Source organism: Hypanus sabinus, chromosome 5, assembly GCF_030144855.1.
Source record: "Hypanus sabinus isolate sHypSab1 chromosome 5, sHypSab1.hap1, whole genome shotgun sequence".
Taxonomy (NCBI): Eukaryota; Metazoa; Chordata; class Chondrichthyes; order Myliobatiformes; family Dasyatidae; genus Hypanus; species Hypanus sabinus.
In genome coordinates, this window is record NC_082710.1 from 163,503,848 (window position 1) to 163,520,020 (window position 16,173).

At 44.1% G+C, this 16,173-nt stretch overlaps 1 protein-coding gene across 2 annotated transcripts in view; it reads right to left on the reverse strand.

Annotated features, from left to right (window-relative positions):
- Nucleotides 1–16,173, reverse strand: part of LOC132394527 (uncharacterized) — a 123,399-nt gene that overhangs the window by 66,024 nt on the left and 41,202 nt on the right. For both annotated transcript variants that reach the window (XM_059970804.1, XM_059970803.1), the window contains exon 2: nucleotides 1,301–1,606. In XM_059970804.1, coding sequence (XP_059826787.1) covers nucleotides 1,301–1,606 — 306 coding nt within the window. The remainder of the gene's footprint in view (nucleotides 1–1,300; nucleotides 1,607–16,173) is intronic.

Genomic DNA, 16,173 nt, shown 5'->3' on the forward strand with positions numbered 1-16,173 from the left:
TGGGGCTCCTTAATGATGGATACCATCTTTTTGAAACATCACATTTTGAAGGTATCCTTGATACTAGGTTAGTGCCCATGATGGAGCTGGCTGAGTTTCCAACTTTCTGCTGCTTTTTCTGATCCTGTGTTCTCCACGAACATTTGTAGAAACTTGCATGAGTCTTTGATGACATAACAATTCTCCGTAAACTTGTAATGAAACATAGCCAATGTTGTGCGTTCTTTGTAATTGCATCAATATGTTCGGCCCAGGACAGATCTTCAGTGGTGTTGACATCGAGGAACTGGAAACTGCTCACCCTTTTCCATGGCTGATCAATTGATAAGGACTGGGGAGTATTCTCTATTGATTTTGCCTTCCTGAAGTCCACAATCAATTCCTTGGCCTTACTTACGTTGAGTGTAAGGTTGTTGTTGTCACACCACTCAACCAGCTGATCTACCTCACTGTTGTACACCTCCTTGTCGCCAACAGTGGGCTAAGCATTCATCCTAGACGTGTTCCAGTGTTGACTGTCAGCAAGGAGGAGATGTTATTTCTGATCCACCCTGACTGGTCTCCCAGTGAGGATGTCAAGAAGGGAGGTACAGAGGCCGAGGTTTTGAAGCTTTTTGAACATTCTGATTCAGCCCCAGGGGAAGACAATATATGAATGTTCATGTTGATTGGTGGTCATTGAAATCCTCAGGGTGTGATCAGGGAAGTTGTAAAGTGGCCATTGTCTGCATTAGTACAATGTCAACGTGTATCCCTGTCACAATGCATCATTCAGGACGGGTCTGTTTTGTCAGAATCAGAATCAGGTTTATTATCACCGGCATGTGATGTGAAATTTGTTAACTTAGCAGCAGCAGTTCAATGCAATACATAGTTAATATTCTGGCCAGTTTTGTATTCAGAGAGCCATCCTTTAGCACTTTAACAAAAGAGATGTATTTTGGGTGTTTGGAGTTTGTGCTCTGAAGCTTTCAAAAGGATTCTACTGGCTGGGATGTACGACTATTGTAAATATGTAGTTCTACAAATATTCAAAATGTTAGAGGTCAGTAGGAAATTATACCTATTGAAATTGTGGTGACTCATTTTTCACTTTATTTATGTTTAAAAAATGTAAGACTGTGTGTGATGAGAGGAAGATTCTCTGCAGAAATTCTGCTGTTTTTCTATCACCAGCTTCAATGTCTCTCCGATGACTCAGTTGATGAGTCACAGCAGAGGTTATCCTGCTTAGACTTTGATGGCAGATTCGGCAATTGATAAATCACACACTACATCACAAATATCTGAAGCTTCTTACCAATGACAAGCAACTCCATTATTTTCAACTCTTTCTCATCAACAGTGAAGATGTAATCTCCTTGGTCACTGGCATTTAATCTGCTTATCGTCAGTGCACCATTCGAAGCGTTGAATTGTAAACGGTCCTTGAACTGTTCACTCTGTTCCAATGTGGCAATACCTGGGACGTGATCCAAAATAACATCATAGCTTTTGTTGCTGGCTTTGAAAGTCCAAAGGATATCATTCTTGCTGGAATCAACGGTGATTTCAGGATCCAGTAAAACTGATGAACCAAGCACACCAACCACTTCTTCCCTTTCAGCTGATTAGAATAAAAGGAAAATATAATCATTTAAACTGTAGAGCAGGTGAAAGAGAGACAACTACAACACAGGAGTAATATTACATGAACAGATGTTATTGGACATTTTACTGCCGCTTAAGGACCAAGCTGCGTAGGGCGACTTGATCTGTAGCCTTGGTCACCTGGACAACACTAATACTTACGTCAGGATGTTGTTTATTGGCCTCAGCTCAGTGTTTAATACAATCATTCCCACGGTTCTGACTGGAAACATTACAACCTTGCTTTTATATTCTAGTCCTCTCAAAATGAATGCTAACATCACATTTGTCTTCCTCACCACAGACTTGACCTGCAAATTAAACTTCAGAGAATCCTGCACAAGGACTCTCAAATCCCTGTGTGTCTCAGATTTATGCATTTTCTCTCCATTTAGAAAATCATCAACCCTTTCATTTCTTCCACTGAAGTGCATGTCCATACACTTCCCGACACCACATTCCATCTGCCATTTCTTTCCCCATTTTCCTAACCTACCCAAGTCCTTCTGTAGCCTCATTTCCTCAAAACTACCTGCACTCCACATCTACACTCACCACTGTCCGCATCACTCACTGCGGAGTCCTGTGATTGAGGGAAGTACAGTTCCCATAACTAGGCAGTGATGCAGCCAGTCAGGATGTTCTCAATTGTACCCCTGTAGAAAGTCCTTTGGTTTTGGGGATCCATGTATTGAAGGAAAATGAGCAGGAATTTCTTCAGCCAGAGAGTGGTGAATCCAAGGAATTCTTTGCCCCAGGGCGCAGAAAAAAACAAAGATGGTAGTTTGCCTCCAAGGTGCCAGGATACAGGATGTTTCTGATCGCATCCATGATATCCTGAAGTGGGATGGTGAACAGTCAGAGGTCGTGGTACATATTGGTACCAACAACATAGGTAGGAAAAGGGAGGAAGTCCTGAATACAGACGACAGGGAGTTAAGAAAGAAGCTAAGAAGCATAACTCCAAGGGAAGTAATCGCAGGATTACTGCCTGCATCACATGACAGTGAGTATAGGAACAGAATGAGGTGGAGGATAAATGCATGGCTGAGAGATTGGAGCAGGGTACAGGGATTCAGATTTCTGGATCATTGGGACCTCTTTTGGGGCAGGTGTGACCTGTACAAAAAGGACAGGTTGCACTTGAATCTGAAGGGGACCAATATCCTGGATGGGAAGTTTTCGAAGGCTATTGAGGAGAGTTTAAACTAGAGTTGCTGGGGGGGTGGGAACTGAACTGAAGAGAGGGAGGAAGTGGCTCAGAAATTGAGAAAGCTTGTAGGCAGTGTGAGAGGGAGGATAGGCAGGTGATAGAGAAAGGATGCTCTCAGACTGATGGTTTGAGATGTGTCTATTTTAATGCAAGGAGTATCATGAACTTAGAGCTTAAAGCGTGGATCACTACTATAATGTTGTGGCCATTACAGAGACTTGGATGTCTCAAGGGCAGGAATGGCTACTTAGAATGCCAGGCTTTAGATGTTTCAGAAAGAACAGAGAGGGAGGCTACAGAGGTGTGGACATGGCACAGTTGATCAGAGATAGTGTTACGGCTGCAGAAAAGGAGGAAGTCACGGGTGGAATTTAGAATCAGGAAGGGGTCAATAAATCTACTGGGCGTTTTTTATAGACCACCCAATAGTAACAGGGACACCGTAGAGCTGATAGGGAGCTGGAACGATCCAGTAATAACAGTTTTGAATGTTAAAAGGCTGCCTGACAGATTAGATATGGCAAAGTGATTTCCCATGGTAGGGGAGTCTAGGACAAAAGGTCATGACTTCAGGATTGAAGGGTATCTATTTAGAACAGAGATGTTCTAGTCAGACGATGGTAAATCTGTGGAATTTGTTGCCATGAGAGGCTGTGGAGGCCAACTCATTGGGTGCAGTTAAGGCAGAGATAGTTAGGTTCTTGATTAGCCAGGGCATCAAGGGGTATGGGGAGAAGGTAGGGGAGTGGGGATTGGACCAGCCCATGAATGAAAGGCAGAGCAGACTCGATGGGATGAATGGCCTACTTCTGCTCCTATATCTTATGGTCTTATGATCTAAAAGGGTTGTCGTGATGGGAAATTTTAATTTCCCAGACATTGATTGGAATCTCCCTACAGCAAGGAGTTTAGATGAGGTGGAGTTCATAAGGTGCGTTCAGGAAAATTTCCTGGCACAGTATGTACATCAGCCTACAAGAGGAGAGGCTGTACGTGATCTGGTATTGGGAAATGAACCTGGTCAGGTGTCAGGTCTCTCAGTGGGAGAGCATTTTGGAGATAGTGATCACAAATCTCTCTCCTTTACCATAGTCTTGAACAAGGATAGGAACAGACAAGTTAGGAAAGCGTTTAATTGAAGTAGGGGGAAAAATGAAGCTACCAGGCAGGAACTTGGAAGCATAAATTGGGAACAGCTCTTCTCAGAGAAATATACAGCAGAAATGTGACAAATGTTCAGGGGATATTTGTGTGGTGTTCTGCATAGGTACATTCCAATGAGACAGGATGGTAGGGTACAAACACCATGGTGTACAAAGGCTGTGAAAATCTTGTCAAGAAAAGTTCAAAAACCTAGGTAATGATAGAGATCTAGAAAATTATAAGGCTAGCAGGAAGGAACTTAGAAAGAAATTAGGAGAGCTAGAATGGGCCATAAGAAGGCTTTGGTGTGTAGGATTGAGGAAAATACCAAGATATTCTACAGGTATGTGAAGAGCAAGAGGATAAGACGTGAGAGAATAGGACCAATCAAGTCTAACAGTGAAAATGTGTGTTTGGAACTGGAGGAGGTAGTGGAGGTACTTAATCAATACCTTGCTTCAGTATTTGCTACGGAAAAGGACTTTGGCATTGTAGGGATGACTTACAGTGAACTGAAAAATTTGAGCATATAGATATTAAGAAAGAAAATGTGCTGAGTTTTTGGAAAGCATCAAGTTAGTTAAGTCACAGGAACCGGACAAGATATATGCCAGGCTACTGTGGGAGGCGAGGGAGGAGATTGCTGAGCCTCTGGTGATGATCTTTGCATCATCAATGGGGACAGGAGAGGTTCTGCAGGATTGGAGGGTTGCAGATGTTGCTCTCTTATTCAAGTAAGGAAGCAGAGATAGCCCAGGAAATTATAGACCAATGGGTCTTACCACAGTGGTTGGTAAGTTGATGGAGAAGATCCTGAGAGGCAGGATTTATGAATATTTGGAGAGGCATAATATGATTTGGAATAGTTAGCATGGCTTTGTCAAAGGCAGGTTGTGCCTTATGAGCCTGATTGAATTTTTTGAGGATGTGACTAAACACGTTGATGAAGGTAGAGCAGTAGATGTAGTGTATATGGATTTTAACAAGGCATTTGATAAGTTACCCCATGCAAGGCTTATTGAGAAAGTAAGGAGGCATGGGATGCAAGCAGACCTCACTCTGTGGATCCAGAATTGGCCTGCACACAGAAGGCAAAGAGTGGCTGTAGACGGGTCATATTTTGCATGGGGGTCGGTGACCAGTCGAGCACCCCAGGGATCGGTTCTGGGACCCCTTCTCTTTGTGGTTTATATAAATTACCTGGATGAGGAAGTGAAGGGATGGGTTAGTAAATTTGCTGATGACACGAAGGTTGAGGTGTTGTGGATAGTGTGGAGGACTGGAGAGGTTACAGTGGTACATCGATAGGATGCAAAACTGGGCTGAGAAGTGGCAGATGGAGTTCAACCCAGGTAAGTGTGAAGTGGTTCATTTTGGTAGGTCAAAATATGATGACAGGATATAGTATTAATGGTGAGACTCTTGGCAGTGTGGAGGATCAGAGGGATCTTGGGGACCGAGTCCAAAGGACACTCAAAGCTGCTGCGCAGGTTGACTCTGTGGTTAAGAAGGCGTATGGTGCACTGGCCTCCATCAACAGTGGGATTGTGTTCAAGAGTCGAGTGGTAATGTTACAGCTACAGAGGACCCTTGTCAGACCCCACTTGGAGTACTGTGCTCAGTTATGGTCAGCTCACTACAGCAAGGATGTGGAAACTATAGAAAGGGTGCAGAGGAGATTTACAAGGATCGTGTGGATAGTCAGAGTCTTTTTCCTGGGGCTGAAATGGCTAACACGAGAGGGCACAGATTTAATGTATTTGGAAGTGGGTACAGAGGAGATGTCAGCGGTACGTTTTTTGACGCAGAGAGTGGTGAGTGCATGGAATGTGCTGCCGGTGATGGTGGTGGAGGTGGATACAACAGGGTCTTTTAAGAGACTCCTGTATAGGTGCATGGGGCTTAGAAAAATAGAGGGCAATGGGTAACTCTAGGTAATTTCTAAAGTAAGGACATGTTAGGTACAGAATTGTGAGCTGAAGGGCTTGTATGGTGCTGTAGGTTTTCTACTTTTCTATGCTTCTAGGAAGCTGTGAAGGCCAAGTATTTATGTACGGTATACTTGAAGAAGAGGTTGATAGAGTCTTGATTGATCAGAGCATGAAGGGATATGGGGAGAGGACAGAGATTGGGGCTGAGAGGAAAATTGGATCAGCCATGATGAAATGGCAGAGCAGACTTGATGGACCAAATTCTGCTCCTATATCTTATGGGAATGACCACAACTGGACACAATACTTCAAATTATGACCACCAATGGTTTATACAATTTGAATATAGAATCTCAATTCCTGTGGTCAAAATGTACCAAAAGCTTTCTTTACGACCATATCTACATGTCATGCCACATTCATGGAATTATGCACCTGCATTCCCAGATCTCTTTGTTCTATAAACACTCCTCTGTGCCCGACCCCTCATCTTGCAAGCCCTAGCCTGGATGATCCTGCCAAGTGCAACACATCACACTTGTCTACACTAAACTCCATCTGCCATTTTGAGCCCATTTTTCCAGCTGCTCCAGATCCTGCTGCAAGCTTTGAAAGTCTTCCTCACTATCCACCAGACCCTCAATCTTAGTGTTATCCACAAATCTGCTCATCCAGAATATGACATTATCATCCAGATCATTGATATGGATGACAAACAACTAATGGACCCAGCAGTGATCCCTGTGACACACCATTAGTCACAGCTCTCCGGTCAGAGAGGTAACTGTCTACTTCCACTCTTTGGCTTCTCTCTTCTCCTGTGAAGCCAATGACCAATCCAAATTACTACCTCATTTTGAATACCAAGCAACTGAACCTTCTTGACCAGCCTCCCATGTGGGACCATTTCAAAGGCCTTGCTAAAGTCTATGTAAACAACATCCATGCCTTGTCTTCAACGTTCCTGGTGCAACAACAGCCACGTGACTCAGCGGTGAGAAGCCACCTTTCATAAACAATACACATCTGGGGTCGGCATGATTTTGGGTTCAAACCAAACAGGAATGTCACGATGTTCTGATTAAAGAAACCTCAATTTGAGCGAATGCTTTGTAAATTCTGCCTAAACCCAATTATCAATTGGCAAGAAATAACAGATTATACACCACATAATATTATATGGAAAGTATATTTACCAATTTCAGATTCATCAAATAGTTATTAAAGAAAAGAAAGTTCAAAAGGGCTTATTACAGTTAAACCTGTATAAATATTGGAGCTCATCTTTTCCAAAGCTGGGTATAACCGTTACTCACGGTGCTGAACCCCCGGTCTGTCCAAAAGCACCCACCACAGTCCTAACTTCCCTTGAAGGCCACCTTCAGCAAACTGGCTTTCTCTCATGAGTATTGGCACTCGTCCTTGGAGATATCCACCTGCACAAAGCACCTCTTGCAATGGGGACTCTCATTCCCATGGTATTCTGTGCAGGACACGGGTAAATAAACCATATAAACCATATAACCGTAACAATTACAGCAGGGAATCAGGCCGTCTTGGCCCTTCTAGTCCATTCTGAACGCTTACTCTCACCTAGTCCCACTGGCCCGCATTCAGACCATAATCCTCCACTCCTTTCCTGTCCATATACCTACTTAATTTTACTTTAAATGACAATACCAAACCTGCCTCTACCACTTCTACTGGAAGCTCGTTCCACACGGCTACCACTCTCTGAGTAAAGAAATTTCACCTGGTGTTACCTTTAAACTTTTGCCCCCTAACTCTCAACTCATGTCCTCTTATTTGAATCTCCCCTACTCTCAATTGTAAAAGCATATCCACATCAACTCTATCTATCCTCCTCATAATTTTAAATACCTCTATCAAGTCCCAACTCAACCTTCTACGCTAGAAAGAATAAAAACCTAACTTGTTCAATCTTTCCTTGTAACTGAGGTGCTGAAACCCAGGTAACATTCTAGTAAATGTTCCCTGTACTCTCTCTATTTTGTTGACATCTTTCCTATAATTCACTGACCAGAACTGTACACAATACTCCAAATTTGGCCTCACCAATGCCTTGTACAATTTGAACATTACATCCCAACTCCTATACACAATGCTCTGATTTATATAGGCCAGCATACCAAAAGCTTTCTTCACCACCCTATCCACATGAGATTCCACCTTCAGGGAACTATGCACCATTATTCCTAGATCACTCTGTTCCACTTCATTCTTCAATGCCTTACCATTTACCATGTACGTCCTATTTCGATTATTCCTACCAAAATGTAGCACCTCACACTTATCAGCATTAAACTCCATCTGCCATCACTCAGCCCACTCTTCTAACTGGCCTAAATCTCTCTGCAAACTTTGAAAACCTACTTCATTATCCACAACACCACCTACCTTAGTATCATCTGCATACTTACTAATCCAATTTACCACCCCATCATCCAGATCATTAATGTATATGACAAACAACATTGGACCCAATACAGATCCCTGAGGCACACCACTAGTCACCGGCCTCCAACCTGACAAACAGTTATCCACCACTATTCTCTGGCATTTCCCATCCAGACACTGTTGAATCAATTTTACTACTTCAATATTAACACCTAACGATTGAACCTTCCTAACTAACCTTCCGTGTGGAACCTTGTCAAAGGCCTTACTGAAGTCCATATAGACAACATCCACTGCTTTACCCTCCTCAACTTTCCTCGCAACCTCTTCTAAAAATTCAGTAAGATTTGTCAAGCATGATCTTCCATGCACGTCAATGTTGACTGTTCCTAATCAGACCCTGTCTATCCAGATAATTATATTTTCCATATCTAAGAATACTTTCCATTAATTTATCCACCACTGATGTCAAACTGACAGGCCTATAATTGCTAGGTTTACTCTTAGAACCCTTTTTAAACAATGGAACCACATGAGCAATACGCCAATCCTCCGGCACCATCCCCGTTTCCTATGACATTTGAAATATTTCTGTCAGAGCCCCTGCTATTTCTACACTAACCTCCCTCAAGGTCCTAGGGAATATCCTGTCAGGACCTGGAGATTTATCTACTTTTATATTCCTTAAAAGCACCAGTACTTCCTCCTCTTTAATCGTCATTATTCCCATAACTTCCCTACTTGTTTCCTTTACCTTACACAATTCAATATCCATCTCTTAGTGAATACCGAAGAAAAGAAATTGTTCAAAATCTCCCCCATCTCTTTCGGCTCCACACATAGCTGTCCACTCTTGATTCTCTAAGGGACCAATTTTATCCCTCACTATACTTTTGCTATTAATATAACTGTAGAAACCCTTTAGATTTATTTTCACCTTACTTGCCAAAGCAACCTCGTATCTTCTTTTAGCTTTTCTAATTTCTTTCTTAAGATTCTTCTTACATTCTTTACATTCTTTATATTGTTCCCTTCTATTCCTTGTACTGCTCAAGTATCTCATTTGTTTTACCCTGCCTATACTGTTATGCATCTCCTTCTACCTAACCAGGGCATCAATATCTCTCAAAAATCAAGATTACCAAAATCTATTATCCTTGTTTTAAATTCTGACGAGAATATACAAATCCTGTATTCTCAAAATTTCGCTTTTGAAGGCCTCCCACTTCCCAAGTATACCTTTCCCAAAAAACCTGTCCCAATCCACATTTGCCATATCCTTTCTAATACCATCAAATTTAGCCTTTCTGCAATTTAGCATCTTAACCTGACCACATCAATCCATTTCCATAATTACCATAAAACGACCACATCAATCCATTTCCATAATTACCATAAAGCGACCACATCAATCCATTTCCATAATTACCATAAAGCGACCACATCAATCCATTTCCATAATTACCATAAAACGACCACATCAATCCATTTCCATAATTACCATAAAGCGACCACATCAATCCATTTCCATAATTACCATAAAACTAATGGCTTTATGATCACATACTTTTGTCTCCTGCCCTGTCTCATTTCCTAATAGGCGATGTAGTATCACATTCTCTCTCATTGAGATTTCCATGCAATGATTAAGGAAACTTCACTAAACACATTTGACAAACTCTTTCCCATCCACCTCTTTTACAGCATGGGAGTCCTTGTCAATATGTGGTAAGATAAAATCGACTATTATCACAAACTTGAGTTCTTTTTGTTACAGTCTGCAATCTCTGCAAATTTGTTCCTCCAAATCCCGTGGACTGCTGATGGTTGATGATATTATCCCATTAACTTGGCCACACCTTTCTCATTCCTCAGATCTACCCAAAAAGCCTCACGAGGTGAGCTCTCCCATCTGTCCTGACTGAGCACGGCCATGACATTTTCCTTACTGGTAATGCCACCCCTCCTGCTCCATCATGTCTAAAGCAACAGAACACAGAACATTGAGCTGCCAGTCCTCCCTCCGGCAAACAAATCTCAGTAATGGGTGCAAATTCATATTCCACAGGCTGATCCATGCCCTAAGCTCACCCACCTCTCCTACAATACTCCTTACATTGAAATATACACAGCGCAGGACATTTGCCCCGCTATGCACAATGTTTCATTTATCTGGTTTTGTACATGGGCTGAACAACACCTTTCTCTACAACCACTCCATGATCTGTTTGGGCACTCTGGTTCAAATCCCCCTGCAACTCGAGTTTAAACCCCACCACCACTCAACCCCCTCCCCTCCCCACCTGTGCAACACTAGTAACCCTTCCCAGTAGGATATTAGTCTCCCAGTTCAGGTATAAACCATACCTTCTGTACAAGTCTCAATTTCCAGAAAGAAAGCACAATGATCAAAAAATCTGAAACCCTCCATCCTGCACCATCTCCTCAGCCACATGTTAAACTGTGTGATCTTCCTATTTCTGGCCTCACTAGCACATGGTCTGGGTAGCAATCCTGAGATCACAGCCCTGGAGATCCTGCCCTTTAACTGGGCACCTAATTCCCTGAACTCACTTTGCTAGATCTCGTCACCCTCCTACCCATGTCATTGGTACTGACGTAGGCCACGACCTCCGGCCACTCACCCACCCACTTAACAATACTGTGGACTTCATCTGAGATGTCCCTGATCCTGGCACCCAGGAGGCAACATATCATCTGGGATCTCACTCTCAGCCACAGAAGCTCCTTTCTGTTACCCTCATCAATCTGAATCCCCTGTCACTGCCGCTTGCCTTTTCTCCCTCTTCCCTCCTGAAGCACAGAGCCGGACTCAGTACCAGATACCCGACTGCTGTGGCTTCCCTCTGCTAGGTGATACCACGCCTCAACCGTATCGAACACATCCTACCTGCTGTTGAGGGGAAAGGACACAGGGGTACTCTGCACTGGCTGCCTCTCACCTTCTCCACCTGACAGTCACCCATTTCCCCGTGTCCTGCACAGTGTGTGGAACTACCTGACTGTGTGTGCTGTCTATCAGATGATCTCAGCCTCCTGAATGATCCAGAGTTCATCCAGTTCCAGCTCCAACTCCTTCACACAGTCCATTAGAAGCTGCAGCTGGATGCACTTCTTGTAGGTTTTGTTGTCAGGGACACTGAAGGTCTCCCTGCCTTCCCACATCCTGCAAGAAGAGCATTCCACTGCCCTGTCTGGCACCCCCACTGCTCTAAATCTTCAAAAAGAAAGAATGAAAGAACAAATGGCAAAGAAAAATCTACCTACGGACTAATCCTCCCCTAAGCCTTGATGAGCCAAAGCCTCAAATTCCACTCTAACACTGGCCCACTCACACAATGGCCACTCTGCTGAAACCTAACTTCCAATCAGATTTTCCCAACCTACCTGGATATTTAAATCCCCCATGATTATCAAAATATTGCCCTTTTTACATGCATTTTCTATATCCCTCTGTAATTTGCAGCCCCCATTCTGGCTACTGTTTGCAGGCCTGTATATAATTCCCATCAGGATCTTTTTAACCCTTGTAGTTCCTTAACTCTACCCACAAGGTTTCTACATCTTCTGATGTCGATCTCTTTCCAAGGATTTAATTGAATATTTACCAATAGAGCTACCCCAACCCCTCTGCCTTCCTGCCTATCTTTTCCACACAATGTGTACACTTGGATATTAAGCTCCCAACTATAATCTTCTTTCAGCCACAACTCAGATGCCCACAACATCATACCTGCCAATCTCCAACTGCACCACAGGATCAACTCCCTTATTCCATCTACTGTGCACATTGAAATATAACACCTTCATCACCCTTTCCGTTTCTGGCCCCCTGTTACAATTTAACTCTTCCCACTGACTGCAATTTTGCCCTATCGTTTGCCTGTCTGTCCTCACAGCCTCACTGCACACTGCAACTAGTTGTATACCAACTGTCCATCCTCAGCCCTATCACTGCGGTTCCCGTCCCGCTGCCAAATTACTTTAAACCCTCCCCAACAACTCTAGCAAACACGCCTGCAAGAATATTGGACCCTCAGGTTCAGGTGTAACCTGTCCTTTTGTACAGGTGGTTCCTTCCCCAGGAGAGATCCCAGTGATCCAGAAATCTGAAACCCTGCCCCCTGCACCAATTCCTCAGCCAGATCATCCTATTCTTACCCTCACTGGCCCGTGGTACAGGGGATAATCCAGTGATTACTACCCTGATGGTCCAGCTTTTCAGCTGACTCCCTAGATTTTCTCTTCAGGAGCTCCTCCCTTTTCCTACCTATGTCATTGGTACCAATATGTCCCACATCTTCCAGCTGTTCACCCTCCCCTTTAGAATGCCATGGACTCGATCCAAGACAACTCTAACCCTGGGATCTGGGAGGCAACAGACCATCCGGGTTTCTCTTTCACGTCCACAGAATCTGCTTTCTGATCCTCTAATCATGGAATCCCCTGTCATTACGGACTCCTCTTCTCCTCATTCCCTTCGATGCTGCAGAGCCAGACTCAGTGCCAGAGACCCAGCCGCTGCTCAACAGTATCCAAAGTGTTATACTTATTATTGAGGGAAACGGCCACAGGGGTACTCTGCACTGGCTGCCTATTCCCTTTCCCTCTCCTGACAGTCACCCAGGTACCTGCATCCTACACCTGAGGGGTGTCTATCTCCCTGCATCTCCTGTCTGTCACCTCCTCATTCTCCCGTATGAGCTGAAGGTCATCCAGCTGCAGCTCCAGTTCTTTAACACAGTCTCTGAGGAGATGTAACTCGGTGCACAGTGAGACTGCAGGTCTCCCAGAGTTCCCACATCTCTACAAGTAACACACACCAACTCCGGACCCACTCTCAGCACTTTCTTGCTTACTTACTTAGAACTTCCAAATATGCTTGCCCAGGGCTGTTGAGCCAAATCTGGACCATTAACACTGGTCCACTCCGACAATGGCCACTGTGCTTACACCTCCTTTCTTTTTATTGATCCAGAGCTGATTTCAGCCAGCAGAAAGAAAACTGTCTCCCCTGAGCTCTTTTGGAACTTTGTGCTTCATCACAAACAGATGCAACAGAGGCGAAGAAATGGAGAAAAGGGAATAACATTTTTACAAGAGACAGGGAAGAGGCTAGTCAACATAATCATAGAAATCAGAGGTTTATAAAAGATGCTGGTTGACAGAGATGGAGACAGGGAGATCGAGAAAGGGGAGGGAGATGTCAGAGATGGAACAACTGAATTTAAGGGAAGGGTGGAAGTTAGAGACAAAGTTGATAAAATTGACAAGCTCAGCATGGATGCATGAAGTAGCCTATCAATGAGGTGATAGGCAGATGGAAGAGGAGGCAGAGTGAAACTGGGATGGGGAAAGGGGGAGGGAGGGAATTACCGGAAGTTGGAGAATTCGATGTTCATACCAAGGGGCTGGAGACTACCCAGACGGTATCCTCCTCCAGCTGCCTATCACCTCCCTCATGGTTCTGCCATCTTCTACTACCTACAGTGCTTTCCTCTTACATTCCTTCTTCACCTTTCCAGCCTATCCACTCCCTGCTTCCCCTCCCTCACCCTTTGACCTTTCCCCTTACTGGTTTTTCACCTGGCATCTACCAGCCTTCTCCTTCCCACCCTCCCCCCACCTTCTCTATAGGGCCCCTGCCCCCTCCCTCTTCAGTCCTGATGAAGGGTCTCGGCCCGAAACGTTGACTGTTTGTTTCCACGGATGCTGCCCGACCTGCTGAGTTCCTCCAGCGTGTTGTACGTGTTGCTTTGACCCCAGAATCTGCAGAGTATTTTGTGATCACAGAGGAGAAGCAGTGAGAGAGGGTTTCACTGAACTCCCACTGAAGAGCAGATTTAACACCAGAGCAATTCATCACAGTAACAATGCCGAATAATTTGTTATGTGACAAACAAAGTGAAGAGCAGGTTTAATATCACTGGCGTTTGTCATGAAATTTTTGTTACACAGCAGCAGTACATTGCAATATATAATAATAAAAACTACATGACAGTAACTATATACAGTCATTACAGTATATATAGTTAAATTAAACAAATAGTACTACAAAGAGCAAAAAATGTAGTGACGTCGTGTTCATGGGATTAATGTCAATTCAGAAATCTGATGACAGAGGGGAAGAAGCTGTTCCTGAATCATTGAATTTGTGCCTTCAGTTTCCTGTACCTTCTCCCTGATGGTAGCAATGAGAAGAGGACATGTCCTGGGTGATGCAGACAGTAAGGAGCAAGGCCATAGGTTAAGAGTGAAAGGTGAAATATTGAAATGGAACCTGAAAGGGAACTTCTTCACTCAGTGGGTGGTGTGAGCATGGGACGAGCTGCCAGCAGAAGTGGTGGATGAGGGTTTGACTGGAACATTTAAGACAGGTTTGGATACGTACATGGATTGGAGGGGTATGGAGGGCAGTGTTCTAGGTGCAGGTCAATGGGACTGGACAGAATACCAGTTCAGCATAGACTAGATGTGCTGGAGATCCTGGTTCTGTGGTGTAGTGCTCAATGATTCTACGACTCTCCAATTATCCTGAATCACTAACTGCCCATGTCACTGTCACTAATTCAGTGTGTTGTGCACTCGTCGTTTCTGATAGTTTAAGAGCTGCTGTCATAATCTCTGGTCTGCTGTCATCCTCAACAGCGGCCAGCAGGTGGCGAAATGGCATCAGCACCGGACTCCAGAGCGAAGGCTCCCGAGTTTGAATCCAAGTCGGGCCACCCCCCGAGCACGCTTTCCATCCGTGCCGGTGAGCGTCGAGCCAGCCACTCGACCTCAGGAAAAAAAAAGGGTCGAGTCAGGAACGTTCATATCGTGACCTGGTTAATCTGAAAGGAGACCAATCCTGACACCACACACCAGACAAGAACAGTTGACCGTCTGGTGCAACACGCTAATGAAAATCCTCAACAGAAACACTGAACCCTCTTTTCCTCTCAACTTCCACCATGGATGATACATAGAACATGGAACAGTACAGTACAGGAACAGGCCCTTCGGCCCACAATGTTGTGCTGAACCAATACAATTGTAATCAAATGACAAACTAAACTCATCTCCATACACTGTCCATATCCTTCCATTTTCCTCACATTCATGAGCCTATCGAAATGTCCCTTCAAAGTCTTTAATGTTTCTGCCTCTACCACCACCCCAGGCAGCCACCATTCTGTGTAAAAACCTGCCCTTTCATCTCCTTTGAAATGATCCCCTTGCACCATAAATGCATGCCTTCTGGTATTAAACATTCCTACCCTGGGGAACATATGCTCTCTGTTTAAGCTATCTATGCCTCTGATATTCTTATAAACTCTAACAGATTTCCCCTCGGCCTCCATTGCTCCAGAGAAAACAACCCAAGTTTAACCAACCGCTCGTTACAGCAGATGCCCTCTAATCCAGACAGCGTCCCGGTAAACCTCCTCTGTACCGTCTCCAAAGCCTGGACTTCCTTCCTATAGAACTATTTGCATTACTCCAGATGCGGCCTAACGAGAGTTTTATAAAGCTGCAACATAACTTCCTGACCTTTGAACTCAATGCCTCGACTAATAAAGGCAAGCATGCCGAACACCTTCTTAACCACCCACCAACCTGTCGAGCCGTTTTCAATGAGCTATGAACTTGGACTCCAAGATCCCTCTGCTCATCAAAAATGTCAAGGACCTTGTCCTTAACAGTATACTGTCTCTTTACATTTGATCTACCAAGGGACAACACTTCACGTTTGGCTGGGTTTGATCTATGTTCCCTTGTAATCTCTGACAGTCTTCTATGCTACCCACAGCAGTACTAGTCTTCGTATCATCAGCA